This window comes from Anomalospiza imberbis, chromosome 2 (genome assembly GCF_031753505.1).
Source record: "Anomalospiza imberbis isolate Cuckoo-Finch-1a 21T00152 chromosome 2, ASM3175350v1, whole genome shotgun sequence".
NCBI classification, from domain to species: domain Eukaryota; kingdom Metazoa; phylum Chordata; class Aves; order Passeriformes; family Viduidae; genus Anomalospiza; species Anomalospiza imberbis.
In genome coordinates this window covers 10577604-10600192 of record NC_089682.1, presented here as the reverse complement: position 1 = coordinate 10600192, position 22589 = coordinate 10577604, and the positions used below count along the sequence as shown (strand labels likewise).

Below are 22589 nucleotides of genomic sequence, written 5' to 3'. Positions count from 1 at the left end.
GCTTTTGCTATCCCTGAGTAAGGAGATGAGATTTGCCTATGGAATAAGCTATAAAGTGCTCCTGATAATTTATTATCACTCTGTAAAGGCTTACTACTGAAATCTCATAACATTTTTCACTGCATATGCTTTATGTGCTTTCTTGCATGCCAAGTTTATTAAATGAGACCACAGAACTTACAGTCAGGCCAAGAGGTAAATCCCTGGGAAGGACCATAAAACTCAGCTTTTTAGAGCTCTATTCACACATGGAGCCAGGTTTTCCACCTCTTCTGAAGAGTGTAATAGCAATTGTAAATAACATTACCTTGCAGCAATACAATGCAAAGTGTACTACCCTGAACTTGATTGCCTGTTTAAGAATTTTAAACACCCGGTACATTATAAAATGAAGTTACTCATACTTGTCAAAACAGAGAGGGAATATTTGTGTTCCTATATACATCTCTAACAGGTGTTTATTATATAAATAATATATTAACTCTGTATACACTGCATATTGCAGATTACTGATTAATCAGTTTGTTAGTATCTCAAATGTAAAGATGTATTTTCCACAGAAAAATAGGAAACAGTGCCCTCTAAAGGCCTTCTGGGTCAGAAAATGTGATCGTGAGTTACTTTATGAGGACCTCTTGAAGGCCATCATAATTTATAAAAGGCCGTCTTTATTTATAAAAGCCTCTTGAAACAGTACCTACAAAATCACACAAGTGAACCTATGCTTGAAGATGTGTTTTTCCCTCAGACCATAAATTTCAGTCCTGAGACTTATTATTAGTTAAAACTATTGTTAGTTTTCTCTTAAAAAGTCTTTTTCTCGATGCAATCAATTAGTGCTGATAAGCTATTAAATTCCTTTATTTCTATATATTTGGTCTTCTGTGTCTTTCTCTTAAACTGCTAATTACCATGCTGAGCAAAATTAAATGTGAGAAATTCCACCTAGGGCAGCAGAGCTAAGCTCAGCACTGCAGATTTTTGAGACACATCAATTTGCAATATGGCTCACTTCAAGTCACTAATGGCTCCCTAATGGTACATTTTTATCCCTTCATTAGATAAGAGAGGTTTCCTACAATAATGGCACCTGTTTGCTGTTAAGCTAAACATAATGCAGGAATAAATGCCACAGTCCTTTCTAAAATAATGGAGAGTTCAAACATATTAACCAATCCCAAATGGCAGCTATCCACACCTACTGAAGCAGACTCCAGTTTTCCTGACACTCAAAAGATTGATGTTTCATAATACCTTTACTTTCTAGCAAGAGAGAACTGTTTTAATTCAGATTCCCTAATGAGTACTATCTCTGTCAAAAGTAACACAACTTTACTGCTTTATCATACTGTAGTCACCAGGGTTTGATTCTCATTATCTGTTTAAACCACATACTGGCTCTCAGTATTACCATGGGCTCGTTTCCTTAGCTATTAATAATTAATGATTTGAATAATTTATAATCTAAAAATTAAGAATTTGCTTCCTGTCCTGTTTTGTGTTTTTCAAGTGCATAAGTTTTAGAAACAAACAGGTATTATCAGTCATTCACAACTTTCAGTCATCCAGTCACAGCAGCAAATTGACAGTTTGCAGAAGTTCTTTGAATAGTTCTAATGAGGGCAAGAGAAACAAAACAGAGTAATGAAGGATATGTGTTAACTGAATTATTTAAATGAAGTCTTCTTTAGAACAATGTCACAATGTCTCTTCTCAGTCTAGTTAATATTGGTTAGCAGCCTGTGCATCCTACTCTTTTTAGTTGACTTTTACACAAGTGCCTCTTGAAGAAAGCTTCAGTGACAAGAACTTTTTTGTTCAACAGATTTTTGAACAGCAAAAGATGGGAATTATATACTTTAAGATCTATACAGTCAGAGGCAGTACGAATTTAAAAGGTAGATTTTTCTCTTTTATGAAGCAGCCCTATAAGTAAAACTTGATCTAAGTAATTTCCTAATCTGAAGTGACTCTTTGAGGCATCAGAATGAAACAACATCCCCATCTAAACTCTAAAAACCAATGAACTAGCAGAAAAAACCAAATCCAATATTAAGAAACTAAAATTTTGAATTGTAATAAAGGAATTTTTTTTTTCTAGGTGGTTGTTTTTTTTTTTTCAGAGCAACTGAATAGCCATGCTGGTGACTGCCTTTGCCTCCACTCCTCTCCCACTGGAAGAACCTTGAAAGGAACTAGTAAAAAATCCCATTTACTTACCACACCGAGATTACTTTTCACTTTTCCAGAACATGGCTTTATATTAAAAACACTTACCTTTGCACCCAATTCATTATACTGCAGCTTCAAAGCAGTAAGCCTTTCATCCAGCTCCTTTGGGTTCTCTGTCTGCTGCTTCTGAACAATCTGCCTCCCAGTTTTTATCACTGTTTCCACTTCAGATTTCACCTCACTCAGGTTTTTATATAATTTCTAATCAAATAGAAATATAAAAAGTGAAGCACCACCATTACAACATGAAAACTAGAAAAGACCATTGGAAGTATTCAGAATCCAAATGAACAAATTCAGAACAGTCCATCTTTACAAACAGTGACCTCAATGACATGTCACTAAAAGCTAATTAACTAAACTAATAACTAAACTAATTTCAGTGTTAGAAATGTTATACATGAGAAAGAACACATCATTATTAATTGTTTTAGGCTGTGACAGAGGTGGTTTGAAAACTTAGATAATGCAGTATTTAAAAAAACAACAGATATCTTCTGTCAACTCATGCAGAATATTGGACATATTTCAACTACAAATATCCATTAGTTTTACAAATCTGTCATTTTTTCATACTGCTAAACCTACAGACTGGAAGGATAGAGGATTACCCCTACATTTAGTAAGTGCCAGAGTCTAAAAAAATTAGTTAATAAAAGTAACAAAATGAGGTGGACCTACAACTACTACTTTATTTACTTCGAGTAGTATGTATATAGTCCAGCTCCTTTCTAGGTGCTTAATATGCTAATAAATTCTTCATTCCTGAAAACCGGCCAAGAAATTAGGAAGCTGTTGTATGATGCACATTGTCTAAATTCTGAATATATGCTATAAATAGATTTTGAAAAACAGGAACATTATGAGAATCCTTGTAGTTAAAGATGGTCTAAAATCATTATAAGTTTTCTACAAAATACATCAGGGCTGCAAAAGCCGCTGCTGAGTGAAGACATATTAATTCAGTACAGAGTTTCTAAGTACCACAGAATTCTAATAATAATGTCATTCTCACATGAATCTGAATTTAAGAGCAATTTCATTTAAGAAAAATGAAAGATGTAAAGCAATAACATTGACTTGTCCTATGCTTTTTTTTTAATTTAAATTCTTTCTACATTTACATCTGAAAGAAATTGGGAGGTGGAAACCTTCAGGCAAGCCATTGCCCCAGGGGAAAAAAAACCACAAAAAACCCCACTAAACAAATCAAATAAAGATGAACCAAAAAAAAAAAAAAAAAAAAGAAAAAAGAAAGAAAAGAAAATAATAATAAAAAAGAAAAAGATAAACCAGCTAGTTTTGTTGCTACCATCTTCTTTTTATGATCATCAAGAACAAGGTGTTTAGCTTTATTTTTTAAGGGGAGCAAGATTATAGTGATATTAAAGAGATATGTAAAGATTTTTTCTCATATTTCTTAGGATATATTCAGGTCATCTTTTGCTCTTGAACTGAAAGAAAGCCATAGCATGCCATCTCATGGAAGTTTTAATCTATGGTTTTCCATTATGCTTTGTGTTTCCTGGCTAGAATAGACTTGTGCTCTTTTGGTAATGTCACAGAGTTCCATGACTGTAGAATATAGAAAATAGAGCCAATATGGGGAGATAAATTCAATTGCAGGATAGGATCTGGGAATTAGAAAGGGATCCTAACTGGTATCCTCACATAGTGAAAGTGAATGTCTAGAGTTCTGAAGGGGGGCTTTGTTGTTTTCCTGGGGGTTTTGTTTGTTTGGGTTTTGAATTTTTTTGTATAACTGAATTAAGGACAGTAATCCCTAATTTTTAGCTTTCTCTGCATAAAGCCAATAGAAAGACAGCATCCTAAATATTCACCATGCAATGATCCAGCTGTGATTGTACTACTTCCTGCTCAACACTCTTCATCTCCAGCTTGGGCACCTGCAATTTCACTTCATCTAGAATTCTTTTACATTCTTGGAGGCGCTGTTCAAAGTTGGCTGGCTTCTGAAACAAGCGAAACTTCACGGACACATCCTGCAGCTTTTTCTGAAAAGGAAACATGGGCAAGTAGAAAGTGAAATCAAATCAATGCTGAAGACAAGTCTTGGTCCTGTTACAGAATACTTAGAATACACAGTCAATCAGCAATTTCTTATTAAAAGAATAAAAAACTTTTTGGGAAAATGCCAGTGGCAGAGAATCTTGGGTCTGCACTGGAGGATAAATATTCTTCCTTTATCCAGGGCACTGGATGCAGCAGAGCCTGGGGAAAAAGAGCCTGAATACACACATAAAGAAAAGAAGAAATTTTATACTTTTCAATATGCAAAATGTTTGGGGGTGTGAGGAAAAGAAAAATATTTGCTTGAAGATAAGTCATCCACATTATAGAGTGAATGCTCTTCAACTCCATCAGTTGCTGCTTCTTGGTATGAGGAATGAATCTTTAAGTCCTTCAAAGAAACCTAAATAATGTGACTTGGCAGTAAGTAGGTCTAGCACAAACCACAACATTTAGAGTATAAAATTGATTTATATTTCAATTAAAAAAAAACTCTAACCTAGAGTAAAAAGAAAGGCAATTTGAAGGCAGAAAAAAAAAACTGTGACAAGCTTGGCTTCTAATTTCACCATTTTCACAATTTTCTATCTTTGTGGATTAATTAGACTGCTTGCTCACATGATCTCTAGCTCAGGGGAAGAGGAAATAATTAAAAATAAAAGAAATTTTAATTATCTACTTGAAAAAGAACTAATTTCTCTATAAAAGTACAGAGTTAAGTATTATTGAATAAGTTTTTCAACTGTCTTGGGAAAAAATAAAGAATAAATGTCACTAAGAAATAGCTAAGTAATTAAATAGGAACTCAGCATCTGCAAACAGACTTCTGATTTTTTTTATCTTCAAATACTGGGTACTTTATTCCACTACAGTGTGATCTGTGTCATACATATTTGAGGAAAAACTGTAAATAAGGCATAGAATTGGTCTATACATAGGCATTGGTAAAAACCCTTCCCACATTTATCAGATTTCTGAAAAGGAGGCAGAAATCATAAGCAGCAGACAACCTGGGGTACCACAAAAAAGTGTGTAAATATCCAGCAGCTCCTTCACACAACTTTCCTCTTTAAACACTTTTCATGAAATTCAGATGAAATGAGATAAGAAAGGAAGACTTTCTGACTACGAATAAGTGGACAATTCAATAAAAGTAGGGAATAAGGGTAGGAATAATGGCCTTATTCTTCTTCAGTGTGTTTACATACATTAAATTTGTATGCAATTAGTTCGTAATTCTCTCCAATTTGATGAAGGTCAAATCCTGTGAGAATCTTGCATTGCCACATCTGTATCAGTTACTATTTCTATTGGTCAATACATTAAAAGATAGTTAGAAAGAGAGAGAGTGACAATATTAATAGCAGAGAAAACTAAAGCCACCTGAGAAGAATCACTGAAGAACTGAAAAGTACTGAGGATCTGTAGGGGAAAAAAAAAACACTTGATATACAAGTGGCATCTAAATTATCTTTTAGCACTCTTACTTAAGTTCTCACAGGTAACAGTAACACCTATATTATATACTTTTTTTATCACCAACAGTTTTAAAATATTATCTCAACACTTAAAAGCAGCAAAATAAGCAAAGTGGGTATTCGAAAAAATTTGGAACATAAAGTAAGCAAAAATATTTTGTAACTGTCAAAGCATAAAAGTCATTGTATAAAGTCGTTTTGTACCTGAATAAAATTTCTGATCACTTTGTTCCAAAAAGTCATTTTTAAAATAGAAAATTTATAAAGAATTACGGGAAAATGAAAGATGTTTATCTGAAAGTCTCAGTATACTTTAACATATTTGTCAGTGTAGAAAAGAGACAATTGAGAATGTATTCAAAAAGTTGACCAGAAAAACATTCAGTACTGAATTTTAAAAAAAAATCAATCATTAGAAAAGATTTTACATTCATGTAACAATTCTCAGTCTGTTAGGACTAAGTAGGTACTATATCACTATGTCAGAAACAGATTTTTATTTTCCTAATCATATTTTTCCCCTTAAGTTCAAAAATCAGAACTTAACTCTCAGCCTACAATAATCTAAAAAGCCAGGATAATTTTGGCCACAGTTACCAGTTGCTTCAAAATCTCAATGCATTTATTTATTTTCATAGTTTTTTACTTTATGACCAGGTAATTGAAGAAATAATAGAATAAATATGTCAAATTAGAAATATTACTTAGTGTAAAAAAAAAAAAAGAAGAATTTTTTTTTAAATGAGAATGCTATTCAGACACTAGTAAGTAAAGACTGATTTCATAAAATATATTTTACTCCTAAAGGTAACATAATGATGGAAAAGAATTCAAGAGAGTTCAGTGGCCTAAAATGAAATATAGTCATAAATATGTGTAACAAAGGGCTCAGCTTCTACCTGCTTTGGTAGTTGATATTTACATTATGAATGTAAATTACTACTTTTTTTGTTTATATTTTATGTAATGTTGGCAAGGCAGTGTCTCAAGATGACCTCCACCAATTTTTCAAAACTCAAACTGGTGCACTTAATCAGCTAGAGAAACCTTACAAAGAAAAAAAAAATGCCTGCAGAGAGGTGGATTAATAAAAAAGGCACCCAGAAAGGGTTGTGCTCTCTTGCATGTTGTTGAGTTCACAAACATTTATTTACAGAGTCATCTGATGCCTGCATTTCACTGATGAAATATGGGCATCTTCACAGCTGCCATGGAGACCATCAGAAGGTGAACTAGTATGAAGAAAGGCTGAAAAATGAGGAAACATAAATATTCTCAGCAAAGAAATCTAGTCCTCTATATAAGATGAAACATAAAAAAAAGTCAATTTGTTAATTTCAAAAAATTAACTGCTAAAAAGCAATTAATCATACCCATAATAAAAATTAAAAACCAAACTGAGGTGCCTAGAAATACTTGACAGGGATGAATCAAAAAATGGCAATAACTAAATTATTTTTCTTTCTAATGAATTATGAAAATTTATTTTGCTACCTACAAAAAAAAGCCAACAAAAAAAAAAATCCAGCAATATAGTAACAACCTATCATTTATGGGTAAAAATGTGTATTTTTCACTGTTGATTCAGTCTTCTTTATTTTCAAGAAGGTCTGTATCCATTAAGCTTGATGAAATAATGCATTATCTAACATTTTAAACTGATGTCTGATTTGCAGAGCTCAGCATAATTTGTATTTCAAATGTAGCTCTACTAAAAATCTCCAAATATTTTAACCTATTTTTGACAGTGAATATTGTCCAATACCTCAAAATTTGCATCAAAGAAGCTCCACTGTAGTTTTACCTCTTGAAACCTCAGCACATTCAAAGCACCCCCTATTACATGGTGTCCCCTACCAGCTGGTTACATCAGTCCTGCACACCTTAGAACTGCTGCCAATGACACAGGAAGGCTGGAATAAAAAAATGAGCCGGAAGAAGATATGGATGGTATGCTTTATCCACTCTGATTTTCTGGCTAGAAAGCAACAGCTAAAGCAGAGGAGATACCTTAAGAACACTTCAAGGTAGAGTAATAGTACCACTCATACTAATTTGAATGAGAAGGAAAAATAGTAGAAATAAAATTTGCCCACCTGTGCCACATCAATCTGGGAGAGCACTCTTTTGGCAGCATCTTTACCCCGGTTTCTTTTCTTCATTTCTTCCAAACTAATCTCGTGGCTTGTTAACTCAGATTGTATTTTCTGTTGGAAAACAAAGACAGCAATCAGTAAGGTTTGAGGGAAAATTATATGCTATTAAGATTATTTGGACCAGTTGACTTTGAATTAATTATTTGGACCAGTTGAAGAGCAGGACCGGTCTGTAGAGCACTGGCAGCAGCACGAGGGAGGTGACCCTGCCTCTCTGCTCAGTCCTGTGTCTGCAGTGCTGTGTCCAGCCCTGGCCTTCGCAGGGCAAGAGAAACACAGAGCTCCTGGAGCGGCTCCAGCAGAAGGTGGCAAAGATGGTTAAAGGACTGAATGTGGATTTATTTTTTTCTGGAGGAAAACAACAGTTTTCATTTGGTAAGAATATTAAAAATTAATCATAGAAAAAAAAATAGAAAAGTTATTTGTTTCGCTATTCTTAATTCTTCTCATTTCCATAGTATCACCAGGCAAGTTGAGAGAAAACAGATCAAAGTATCCTGCAAGTATAACATCACCTTCATCCTGGAGAGCTGTGCTATATCTAAAACAGTACACAATTTTTGGCGTACTAATGACCAGAATCTATGTGCAATATCAGTCCTCTGTAGCTCAAAGCACAATGACAAGCAGTTCATTATTGTACTAACTTCATGTATTTTCTAACACATATTGCTTGTTATGTCTGTCTGCAAAATCAGTGTGATCCAAAGAAAAACATCAGCTGTTTTTGGTTCACCATTAATCAACCTTTCAAGACAAAATTAACTTAAGCAGTGTTGGCTAGTGCAATGTAATGGAAAAGAATTCCCAGAAAATATATTGATGCAATATACTTGAGGAAGATTCACGTATAATTATGTTTAAATTGTTAGAAAAAAGGAAATTGTTATTAGCAGAATTACTAGACAGCACCACTGAAAAGAATTACCCTATGAAATAAGGACACAAAGCTATGTTCCCATCATGAGACGCATTTGAGGCTATTACTCATGCATTAAAAAGTAATTTTTTATTTAATCTTTTTTTAATGGCATATAGCGTTTTTCAGATGCCCTGAAGACGAGCTATAATTTGAAATATATGTACATAAATTTATCTTACACTACAGTAACTTTAATAGTAAAAATTAATATACATGTATTTTTAACCAGATTTTCATAGGTTATTAAGTACAAAGCTGTGTACACCATATGCTGCCTACTTAATACAGCTATTACATAGTTATAATGACTTGTATACCATTATTATGTCTTATGTATTTCAACACTTAACTGCAAACATGTTTACACAAGTTCTATTGAATATGTATTAAAGTAAATTTTAAGAGAAAAAGAAAGATACATTAAACCATTCAGTCTTTACTAAGTTTAGTTGCAAGAATATGTATGACTAAATTTTTCAGTAATATTTGGAGAATTAAAATATTTTTCTAAAGCAAAGTATTTGTAAAAGAAAAAATAGTAGAAAGCTACAAATTTAATTTTTTTTCTTATTAAATTATCATAATTCTATATTTTTGATTCTTCATATTTTGACTTCTCCTTCACAGGGCTATTTAATGAATGGCCAGGAACAACTGAAGCAAGTAATATAAATTTTTAAAATATGATACTTAATTTTTGAGAAAACAAAAAATGGTCAATTAAAAGAATGATTCCATCGAGAAGGTTTATTTAATTGTTGAGCATTTATTTTTTCCTTGTCTAATTCTAAAGTTTCCCCCTGAAGTGTGCCTGAATTGTAATGGGATTATCTTCCATTTTTGTGCTGCACACAAACCAAACAGGTAGTGATTTAGTTAGTACCTGAAGCCAAATAACTTTTTAATGTCTTGGATGCTAGAACTGCATATGAAAGGAAGAAATGAGTCTGAATGCTAAAAAATATACTATATAAACCCAAGCATTTCAACAGTTTGTTTTCCCACCTCATCAACAAACTGCTTTTTGGTTGCATTTTCTAATTGACTTTGTTCAACCTCAGAGTCACTCTGGAAAGCACATAATTGAACAGTTCTTATCTGAATAGGTCAGAACAACACAGCACAGATAACAGTATTGTTTAAGTAATTAGGTATTATGGGATATTGCATAGAGGTTGTTCTATCTTACTATTTTAAATTGATCTGCAGGAGAGAGATGAAGTGTCATCTTCTCTGACATCAAAATGTGGAATTGGAGAGAACACATTAGAGGAAAGATTAAAAGAAAAGTTACTAATGCTTATAGCAAGGAAAGCATTTTTTTCTTCTTTTTATTTGCTACTGCTGCTCACTGGCAGAAAAATTAAATCAGCCATGAACAGATATAAAAGAATTTACAACACTTGCCTGTAATGTCCATTATAATTCAATTTTTAAATGACTACTTTGACTTTTGTGTGCCTTCTGACTCACCAATTTATTGCATGAACTTCTTAACGTCCATAAGAAAACACTATTTTTTTTCTTGTATTGTCTTGCATTCTCTTATTTTTTCAGTGGTTCCTGTCTATTTCTTTTCTATTTTTCTTAATAAAGAGCAAAACTTGCCTTCATTTAATTTCTAGAACATCAGAATATAACATACTTTTATGTAACCAAGCAATACTACTGTGCATAAATTATCGTGTCTTATAGGTTAAGGATTCTCATTTGCTGTCACTGGCAATCTTTCAGGAAATTTGCAAAACTTTTAATCACATACATATGTAACACACATAGAAGATGATACAGCACAAATGACAAAAAGGTAATTCTTAACTCAAACTGCATGCTTTTTTATGGACACTAACTTTCAGAAAAAATATTAACTGGAGAGTCCAAATGAGAAAAGAAAGGCAGAATAGGGTAGAACCATGACTGACAAGGCAATACTGAGCAAGTTGGACTTGATAAATGCAGTTAAAACACAGTGCTCAGATACTATGGAGATGTGTAGAGGATGGCAACCTGTACAGTACAGAAAACTGCATAGATATTCAAACAATATATAACAAAATGTAAGCTTTTGAGTAACACTTATCAGCTCGTACCACTGATCCACTCACGGCTGAAAAACACAAACCCCACAATTTCCAGCAGAGGAAAGGTAAGTGTAGATAAATTTAACACTTTCCTAAGTGGACAACTGCGAGTTCTTGGTCCCAAAATATTAGTCCGAAGGCAATGAAGAATGGCATCATCTTGTCAAGTAACATCTTGAACAACTGAACCATTCTGCCGTCGTATCATCACATTAACTTTGAATAAATCACAGATATATTATAAAAATAATATATTAGGCACCTTCACTTAGAAAATACCCAGGCATGTAGTGCTTAACTCTACAGAGCTAAAATTATCCAAGGATTTTATTGCAAAGGTAAATTATTTTTGTACTTTTAAAAAACACAGTATTAAGTTATTCTCCACACCATAACTTATATAGTTTTACTGGGGAGAACAACAGACAAAGTGATTTGTCATAAGCAGGTAAGAACTTAAAGAAGTTGATTTTCTTTCCCATAATGTAAAAATATTCATGTAGTCACTGAGACTAAGCAGAAATACAAAGTAGAAATTCTTCCATCAAAAGTCATTGACAACAAACCTACAAATAATTATTTGAAAAATATTTTGTCATACAAATGTAATACTTTCAGTACAGATTTATTTTTCTCCTGTCAATTAAAGAATACTTTAAAAAAAGTCACCAACTGCAAATTCTTGTGCTAATGACTTAATTCTCTGTATTTTTTTGTTAAGTTTAGAAATATGAAAAATTCTTTCACTGGAATCATGAGATCAAGCATACAAACAAATAATCTTTCCTTTTGGAATATTGCTCTACAATTTACCTCGCTCAAGGTTTTGTCATAATTGAGCCTTGAGGAATCTAAACTGATTTATCCATGTAGATGCTGCTAGGTTTTTTATGTCTGAAAACATCATCGTTAGTTGTACTCCAAATAATTCAGGTATCATTGGTTTTCTAGCACTAAAGTCTCAGCGCCACAGGGTGGAGTAAGAAGCACACAGAATTTACAATCAAAAAGTGATCCTAAGAACAGTACACACTGGACTCCCCTTTCCTTCTATCAAGTTTCTGAATAATCTAAACTGATCATTTCACTTAATAAAGAGGAGCTAAATATAATTTTGTTTCCTCAGGTTAATTTCTGATCAGCTGAAACAAAGATCATTCCTCCTATCAATGCTCTAAATGGATTTGAAATTTTTAAAGCAAATACAGAGAGCTCCCAAGCTCAGCATCTTTCTGATTATAAATTCCCCCACACACTCTTTTAGAAATGCAGCACATATTGCTGAATGGGTTGCTAAATCCCTCAGCATGGATAAACTGATCCCTGCCCAGAAAGCAACATCAGTGACTGAAAGATTCCCATTCCAGCTGTGCAGACATTATTCTAGGTACCTTATGTGAATGAACTGTTTTCAGCTCTACAAAAGAATGGTGCCAGCAGAGCTCCACAGGAGACGTGGCCATTCAGGATGTGCCTATTCTGACACTGGCTGGGGTGGCTCTTTGCTGGAGGAATGACTCAGTCCATGTACCCAATCATAAAAATGATTTTTTTATTCCTTTTCCCTCTAAGGATTTTAAAGAGATTCACAAATTAACTTCAGAGAACTTCAATATTTGCTTTAGACCTGTTCAGTTGTTAATTAAGTTTTTTTTCATTAGGTCTCACTGGCACCATAAAAGGAAAACACAAAAGGGAAAACCTCAGCAGCCTCTATGCTGGTTTTCCCACAGTGGATATAATACAATCAGGAGAACGACACATTGGACAATAAAATCTCTAGAAAAAAAACAAGTTCTATAAAGGCACTGAACTGAAATCTTCTTATGAGAGTGTGCTAATTAAGGTTGATTGGGTTTTGTGCTCCTTCAGTTTTTGAAGTTCTGAATCACTTCCTTTTACGCAGTCTGTAGTAATTTCCAATATGGTACCTGACAATGCACATAAATCAGATGGATCCTTGGGACATGTGAAACATGTAAGGGTCCAAACCCACCAGAAAAACAAAAAAAGTACATTTTCATATAATTTTTCCTTATGTATTCACTTCATATAATTACCAGATGAGAAATTAAAGAGATAGATCTTTTAAAAATGCTAATTTTTATCTCATTAAAAAATTTTCTTACATCATTCGTATTTCTAGGAAGAAGAAAAGTAATTCAAGTTAGTCAACAGATAGCTAACATTGTTTAGGATTCAAACTGAAACAATTTTTTCTAAAAATGTGATATTATAGTGATATAAATTAGAAGAAAATAAAGTAGGATAAAAAAATATTTTCAAAATAAGACTGAATCCAGATGTGATCCTATTTTCCAAAGATGGCATTTATAGTCCCAACATACACACAAAAATACCTGCATGTACCTCAAAGCGCACACAGACAAAACGCAATTGAAAGGTACATCCATCTACAAGTTAATTACAAAAGACATAGTAACATTTAAAAAATTATTTTCAGGGGTGAATATATTCAGCTCTGAATATATTTAAGATCATCTAAGGTACTCTATAAAAGATTATTATTTTTTAGAATTATTTAGAACTCTACAGGCATGCCAAGAAACCCATTACTGAATATCTCTTCTAATATTATTATAAAAGCACTCTTTTTCAACTTCCCTGCAGTTTTTTTTCCCTGTTTACTTTCATAATCTTACTGCCTAAATTTAGATGGAATTAACAGAGAAATCGAGGTATATAACATTGTAGAGTGTTGATAGTTTTATTGCAGAGTTGTTTGGATTTATTTCATTCATAATTTTACCCTCTTAATCCTGCAGTAAAGCAGACCATACAGAAGAAAGAAAAAGAAAGAAAGAAAGAAAGAAAGAAAGAAAGCAAGCAAAAATGATAATTGGATGGAAATTTTTATTTCAAAGGCTAAATAAACCATGTGTAAATATAGGGAAAAGATTTTTATATTGAACTTATGTGAGCTGTAAAAATTTAAATATAAGTACATTGATGTGCACATTATGAAATAATTAACAATGTTGTCTGTGTTTCAATAATTTATTAATAAACCACATACTCAACTTTGCAAGAGTCATCTAAGAGTAGTGATGATGATGAGTTTCCTTTTTCTAGGATGGGAGCTGGATTTTAAAGAACCATGTTGTTTATCCTTGCCTTTTTAAAATTACTGCATAGTCTTCCATGACATTTATGGTCCTTTACATCTTCCTGACTGGTACATGATATAAAACAGAAGGAAAATATGACTTTTCTAGGAGAGTAGCTTAAACTTCTCAAAGTAATCCTACACAAAATTTGCTTGCACTTTCTAGCTGATCATGTTGCAAATCCTCTTTGAAGAGAGGCTGAGGGACAACCAAACACTCTTTGGTTAATTAAGAAAACTAGTAAACACGTAGGCTCAACCTGTGTCCAACTTACCTGTGCTTCCTGAGGGACCTGTGCTGCATCCACTCTGTCTGCAGTGTAGGCTGTTAACTGTTTGTCAATAGCAGCCAGAGACTCTTGGATCAAGCGCAGGGTTTTGTCAGTCTCCTGTGCTGATTGAATACTCTGCTCAAGACTTTTCTGTCTTCTCACAGCCTAGAAACAATGACAATGTTATCAGCATTCAAAGTAATAATGCATATAATACACTTTTTTCCACATTTTTTTTCCCCCGAGAAAGTTCAGGCACAGACTCAGACACAGGATTCCTGACTTGTGCCCATCCACCTTTTTGTAAGATAAATTGCGCATCTTTTTGCCACCCATTCAGTTTTCTCCTTAAGAAACAAACAACACTCAGATTGCACAGACAAGTTCTAAAAAGCAAAGGATCCCAAAAAAAAAAAACAGAGTGTAAACTGAGGATTTCTATTCAGAGTGCAAGATGGCAAAGCTGCACAAGCAAACCATCCTGACAGTGCTGCCTTTCTTTCTGAGGCAGAGAGGTCCTCCTGATCTTGTTATATAATTCAAGAGACTTTGTTTACTGAGAATAGGGTTACTGTCATCACAAGCCTATCCAAAGCAATCCACCTCAGTAAGTGAGAAGGATAAAGACTCTGTTGAGCTGGATTTCTCTCATATGAAGCATAAATAGCTGTTTGGAAGAGGCAATGCCTGCTTCCTTCCTCATGTGGGAAAAAAAATTAAGAACTTGAATCTTGCTTCTGCTCCACCAGCAGCGCCACCATGTTTTTTTACACAATCCTTTTTTGGAGAAGGATGTTTTTCTTTCAAAGGAGCTCAGTTTATGGTTTAACAAATCAGGACAATAAATTCTCCATCCAAGCTGTCCTTAGAACACACATATATTAAACACTTCACATAAATGAGTCAACTTTAAATAGTATTTGTAACACTTTAATAAGGCATTTAACGCATAACAAACAACCTGGTACATTCTTCCATCTGTCATTGTGTCTACCCACAGACTCATATTTTATTTGGACCCCAGCTACTGCCTAGCAGAGTTTCTGCTTTATACAAAGCACACAGTAATTACCAACAACTTCAAATACAGCACGGTTTTTCTGTGTACAAGTCCAGCCATATTGCTTCCCACAGAATAAGGTGACTAACTTAATTTAACATGAATCAAAGGTGAAAGCAAGCACCCTTTAAATAACATTTCTAGGTATTCTGCCATTTTTCAAGTCAAATCACACTTTTTCTCTCTGATAAGCCAGCAATACTTTAATTTGATTTCATACCCATTACAACACTCTTTCCTTGAACAAAAATCTCTCTCAGCAATTCAGTGAGAATATTTGATATAGCTGCCCCTTGTTCACAGAGCTCAGATTCTCACAGAGCTCCATGTTTGACAAACGAAGAAGATGATTTCTTGTGAACACTCTCACTAGCTGTTTGACTTAGTTAAAGGCTAGGAATCCAAGCAGTATTTTCTATATTTGTTTTTGTAAGCTGCTTTGTGCTATTTCAAAACAACTGATCAGATAATCTTGTATCACTGCAAGTTCCAGGAACCTTCTCTGGAAGTGAGCAGCTTTGCATATCAGACTCATGCCGTCAGTGTTAATGGGAGCACCTAAACCACCAAGGTATTATTACCTTACTTCAATATTAAGGCTTGCTACTTAAATGACTTTTATCTTCATCTGATTTGAGATACCTTCTCAGCCTATTCAAAACAGTGAGTTTAAAAATCACTGTTTCCATTTACCTTGGCACTACTTGCTGCTGATTTGGAAGCCTGGCCATGACACAGACTCTCTGTCAATCCATCTGCATCACGATTAGATCAGAAACAGGATAAGTGGCTTTCTGCACCTAATGGGTAAGGTCATCCTCCTGGAAGCATGGAAGAACCATGGAAGAACTTCCCTGCTTTTACCGATTTCTGTTGTTTGCTGTTAGGACTAACACACTGCAGAATCCATTCCTCCTGAGGGCTGCAGGGCCCTTATGTGCAGAGAAGCTCACCATTTAAAACAAGACTCCTAGAAAGTTCCATTCTTATGAGTCACCCAAATAAGTGTCTGCACTTTCTGGAGAATTCAAAATACTGGACACCAATTTGGTGTTCTATCTATCTGATGAACTAGCTTTATAGCAACACCTGAAACCTTGAACCTCTGTTAAATGCTGTCCCATGCTAACTACTATTTGAAATTAGGGATTTTTTTAAGTAGAGATACATTTGCTGTCAGCCTGGGAAGCAGAGTGCATTCATGCAATGAAGTAGCAGAATGCATGCAAATTCCCAAAGACCTAAAATCCTATCAAGAATAAGTGGTGACTGAAAAATTGTCATCTTTGTGCTGATATGATCAGAAACTATGTACATCAAAATCCCATTTTAGAATACAACTGGAAAAAATAAAAGATTCCCAAACTCATTGATAAAATATTATAGCAGATAAGCTTGAGAAAAAATTACAGCAAGTCCTCGCCTGAGTCTGAATTTTTACACTTGTATTTCAAGCAAATATAAAGTCAGATAAATATATATTCATGCTTTTGATGTGTTTATGTGCACACAACACACACACAAAGACAAAAAATTCCCCTTTCATCCTCCTCAGAGGGAATTTTATTACAGCCTGAGAACCTGTGTGACATTTTGCCTTTTCCAAATGAGCTGAAAGTACATCTTTTCCCAAAGTTGTGAACAGTTTAAGTGAATGAATGGATGATGTCAGACCAAGACATGAATGCAGCAGTAGAACAGAGGAATTATTTTGGCAATGGGAGAAGAGACACACAGGTGGATTTTGGGAAATAGTACCTTCAGAATTGTGGTGATTTTCTTAGATATAAGTAGGTGCTACTTTAATTTCTTTTGCCTGTATTGCTTACTGGAAACCGACCCTGCCTTGCACATTCATCTAAAGCCGTGCTCATACCTGACCTTGTTGAATTCCCACAACAAATGGATTGAAAATCTGTACAGTAATCTTATAAAAGGTATGATACACTCATGTAACATAACATATTTCTCCAGTACACAACAGTTTATTCAAAGATCTAATCTTTTCCACTAAGTAGGTTCCTGATACTACCACTGGCATTGCAGAATATTGAACAAATTCAATCAAGGGGAATGCCACAATATTGATAAGGCACCTTTTTCTCTTTCAGTAGAACAGAGTTGATGGTGGGCACAAGCATTAGAATGCTTTACAAAAAGGAGTAGTCCTTCTACACACTTACATCTGTGGACCTGAGTTTCAAATTTGTCCTTCCAACTCACACCTGTCTGTGTGAAAATCTACATAGGCTTATTTTTTAAAGACGTGTGAGAGTTCAGAGCTGAAATTTAAAATATTAATGATATAAAAATATTTAATTTATGATGTTCTGGGTGGTTCATCTGTTTATTTGTTTAATGAAATATTATGGGTTTTCTGTTACATTGTGGAAAAAAATAGATAGTTTTACACTGTAGTTTGTAAATGGGTCTGAGAACAAAACAAGAAGTCCAGCTTTGCTATCAGATCATAGTCAAAAAAGCTGAAGGCTTTGGGCTCTAAAGAGAAGTGGCTTACAGTTAATTGCTAAATAGAAAATCTCAGGAAAATAAACAGATTAATTATTTCTGAGACAGCAAAATGTTGACAGCTGTCAAGAAAAACTAATTCAAAGAAAAAAAAGTCTGCTGTTACGCACTATCAGAATGAAAGAGAAATTAAAAAAAAAAACATGGAATAATTTTTATATTTACTTTCTGCAGGGTGTTTATAGATTTTTAGTGCTTTGATGATAAACAAAACACTTTTTATGATATGATGTCCTGCATAAACCGATTTACAATTTACCAAAGGTCAACGGTAAATGCAAGAAAAAGCAACATTGCATATTATCCCTATAAAATGAAGTTTTAATGGAAAGGACCATAGTTAATTCTTTGATGTTGAATGTTATAATGTTATATTTTTATATATTGTCACTTTTTCTGCTTAAATATTTTATTTCACCTATTTAATGACATCAGTCACACATGCGCTTACTAACATCTTGGTTTGAGTTTTAAGGTTAAAACCAAATCATGTGGTTGAGGCAGTATTCAGTAGTTGGGCTGTTGAAGAATAACGGAACAAAATATTTTGAAAATTATAGCACATTCAGTACAGGGTATGTTTATTTAAAATGCATAAATAAATTCATTATTTATCTTATAGGTTACAGCTCATGGAAAAGGGTCAGTTAAGAAAGGCAGAAATCTTAATTTGTTGGGTGGTTTTTTGTTTTTGTCTCAGCTATACTCTTGTGTTATTGAGAAATGTTGCCCCAGGAAAAGTTTAAAATTAGGAAAATTTAAAATTACTTCATAACTTGTTTAAATTACTTTAAAATTTAGCCTGACTCTTGGTGATATAATGGTTGTGACTGAGGTATATCACAACTTCTCTGTATCCCTCGCATCAAATTCCAAGCGCATTAATCTCCACTTAATCTCAGAGTGGATTAATGTTTGTACTTAGATGTTAATTAGAAACACATTTTTTAAAAAATTCAAAACATTATCTTTGCACCCAAGAATTTTTAATACCCTCCAACCTAGAACTAAATTTTCTGTAAGTTCTAGGACTATTACCCAGTGTGCTTATTGAGTAAATGGCTGCAAATATTTCACCTCCCAGCCATTAAGTGATATTCAACTTTGATCAACTGAATTCCAAAACAGCAAACTATACCAAAGAAGACTTTTCTATCTCTTTAGGTTATCACTGCCAGAAGATAATGCCTCAGAACTTGTAAAAGTAGCCCTCTTAGCAGCCTTCAAAGCAATTATGTGGACATGGGGCATGAAATAGTCTTTCTCCTCTGGAGACGAGAGCAAAACAGAAAAATTATGTCAAATGATGAATGTGTGCTCTTTGAAAGAAACCAAAGATAATCTTCAGGGGACTCCTAAAATGAATTAAGAGACAGGACCAAATAATAGCAATTCAGTCTAGTGTAAAGCCCATGTAAACAATACTGTTTTGTACAGCTTTTTGCAAGAACAGTCTCAAGAACACCTGGTTGACATTTCCGAAGCTTGTTGGACAGGATGTAAATCACTTTAAGCATTGATAGTTGCTTGCAATATTTGCTTCAAATTCTTCAGTGTTCCTTAAATCCCATATATATAGTTGTAAGAGAATCAGTCCTTGAAAAGTAAGGATAGGGTATACCTTGCTATCAGTCAGCCCCAAATGTTCAAAAGCAAACTAAACACTCTCACTCTTTGTTAACTAAAGAAGATAAGGCACACAAACATGAAGCCATTATCTGCCTTTAAAAATGAATCTCCATCTCAGCAGCAAAGCTGCATTGTCTTACAGCATCATTCATATAGAAGTGGGTTGGTTTGGTTGCTCTATTAGTAGTGAATAAATATTTCACATATCAGTTTCTGCCCACATGATCTTATCGTCTCAGTAATTACCCGCAAAATTATTAATATAAAAACAAGTAACTCAACCACTTTAGGATTGCCAATTAGCCTGTCTGAAGAAGTGACCTTGAACATTAACTGATTTGTGTTATGTGCCTGCAATATATTTTTATAAAAGTAGAATGCTGCCTGAATTTCAAGAGACTACACAAACAGCACAGAAAATTTAGTATCAGGAATCTATGAAAAAGCCCCATATTTTTCCACTTCAGATTCAGATCTCACCATTAGTATTTAACTACTCAATATCTGATCAAGCTTTCAAAGAAGCTTTTAAAGAAGACTTCCACCCCAATTTTATTCTTTGAAAGAAATTGGAGATCACTGAATACATTTCTAATACATTTTGCCTATATAGTCATCCAAATTATTTCCAGAATTTCACGCAACATCTTCATTGTGTGCTTTTGACACTAAATCTCTGAAGATTTAAGAATTTTGATTTAATATCTATGAGTGATGACTAAATAATATTCAACTATCATTTAAAAAGACTATTCGGAAGTGTGTTCTCACACCTTGGAAGTCTTCTGTATATTCCTAGTCTTCTAGTCAGTAAAAACATAACAAATACCAAGAAGCAGCATTCCAGAAAGTGTATCTGCTTTTAAAGAGAAATGAGATGTTAAAAAAATAAAAATAAGGGCTACAAAAAGAGATGGTATACAGAAATTTATATTTACTTTTCAGATACTGTCCAGCTACACAGAATTATGTGAATGCCTGCACTGCACCAGAACTACCACCAGGCTCTTTCCCTCCCCATCCTTCAAGTTTATTCTCAGAACAGCTGAGGATCCTCTTATAATTTTATTGTGGTGTTTTTACTTCCACTGTTTTCAAAAACAAGTATATTTCTATCACAACGAAAAAGCTTTTTTTTCATTTTCATGGTAGATTGTCATCCTTCTAATACAGCTGCTTTCCAAAAATCTGCTCTTGTTCATCAATTATATCATTGTAACTGAGTAATTTTTGACAGTATTCATAGCTTATCTTCAAGCATGTTCTGGTTACAGTCATAAAGGGGCTGTCTACATCCTTTGCTAGGTCTTTCCCTAATAATTCTTCCTGATCTTCACCAAAGTACTGAGCTGATAGTTATAGCATATTGTTAGATTTGTCTCTACTTGTGTTACACATTTCTTTACTGAAGTGTCTTTTTAACCCTTTCATTTACACAAATACACTTATTGTTTAATAAAAAAAAAAATATCTGTAACAGCTATTACTCAAAATGAGTTTTAAAATAATTTGCTTCTCACTAAGAGTTTTGTCAGAGAAAACATCTTATATATGCAATTGAAGATTAAATCCACTAGAAGGTCACTGCGATTTGGAAAGTTTGGGGTTACCCATTTTACTGGTTTTGGCTGGGACTGAGTTAATTTTCTCCACAACAGCCTGTATGGTTCAGTGGTTTGTACTGGTGGCCAAAACAGCACTGATAACACAGGGATGTTTCAACCATTGATGAGCAGGGCTTCCACAGCGCCCAGGTCTTCTCTTTCTCACTCTGCTCCTTCCAGCAAGCAGGCTGGGCTTTGAAAGGACACAGCTGACCTGAGCACCACACAGGGCCATGTTCAACAACAAAAAGAGGTGGGGAAAAGCATTTCCAAAATTGTCATTGCATGGGGACTGGTTGAACATTAGTCTCCTGGAGGTAATTTCTTCTGCATCACTTGCTTTTATGCCTTTTTTCATTCCCTTATAAAATCATCCGAATCCCAATCCAGGAGATTTCTAGCTTTTCTATAATGTCCACCAAAGTACCAGCAGATGTGGAGTCTTGTGGTCCTTTGCTGCTTACTGGAGTTAGCCCACCACACCCATGAAACCACTTGTAATGTAAAATTGTGTTTGTGATCTGTTTAGGAACTGTACCAACAAAATAACTCTTATTTTTGAAATGGTATTAGACTGTCCTCTACTTAATGAGACGATCATTAACTGTACCTCCTGCTGAAGTTCTTCCCACCGACTATTGAACTTCTCAAGTTTCTCATTGATCAATTCATCCAAGATCCCACCATCTGTCAAAGTTTGAGCCATTTCCCGAATCTGGTTGCGATTATCTTCTGGATGTCTCATTAAACGTTCCAAAGACTGAAAAAAAAATCAAAAAAAGGAGTTTATTTTTCCTTTTTGTAAATAAGGTTTTACAAAGCAATCCCATTTTGCCTTAAAAATATAAGAAAGAAATTTCACATTTCATATACAATAAAAGTAGAGAAAAAATGTGAAATACTTATGTTCCATGACTTGACAAGTAATGTTTTATACTACATATTACGAAGCACAAAGATTTTTCATATAGCAATAAATTTACTGCTGAAATTTAAGGATGTGGACTATGCCTAAAGACTTCTGTGAAAGTACTTTTACCTTAATATAAAAAACCTACTTGAGTATATAAATGGATGGAATTCTACAGCAAAAATGGATTATCAATGCAGTATTTCATATTTTGATGCACTACAAGCATTAATTTAATTTCTACTAATTTTAAAAGATCCATGATACAAATTAAATAATAATAAAAAAAGTTTCACTGCTATGATGAAAACTTTCCCTCTCTGAAGCATTCAACATTTTTTTGACTGACTGAAGTGAGGTCTTCTTTTTTTTTTTTAAGAATGTTTATTTTATCATTACCAGTACTGCCTATGACACCCAACACAACACATTTAATTATTGTTTGATTTAGGTGGATTTGAATTCAAAACCTCATTTGTTGAATCTAGTAAGAACTTAAGACTTTTGAAATATTCTGGACTTTGTTCATGGGTAATATTAGTTCATAGTTCGTTTAGA

The 22589-nt window shown here is 33.8% G+C and overlaps 1 protein-coding gene across 13 annotated transcripts in view; it reads right to left on the bottom strand.

Annotated features, from left to right (window-relative positions):
* Positions 1 to 22589, bottom strand: part of DMD (dystrophin) — a 1045484-nt gene that overhangs the window by 612267 nt on the left and 410628 nt on the right. For all 13 annotated transcript variants that reach the window (XM_068179791.1, XM_068179794.1, XM_068179795.1 and 10 more), the window contains 5 exons: positions 21732 to 21881; positions 14303 to 14464; positions 7838 to 7948; positions 4074 to 4247; positions 2278 to 2433 (listed from right to left, as the gene is read on the bottom strand). In XM_068179791.1, the coding sequence (XP_068035892.1) occupies positions 2278 to 2433; positions 4074 to 4247; positions 7838 to 7948; positions 14303 to 14464; positions 21732 to 21881 (753 nt within the window). The remainder of the gene's footprint in view (positions 1 to 2277; positions 2434 to 4073; positions 4248 to 7837; positions 7949 to 14302; positions 14465 to 21731; positions 21882 to 22589) is intronic.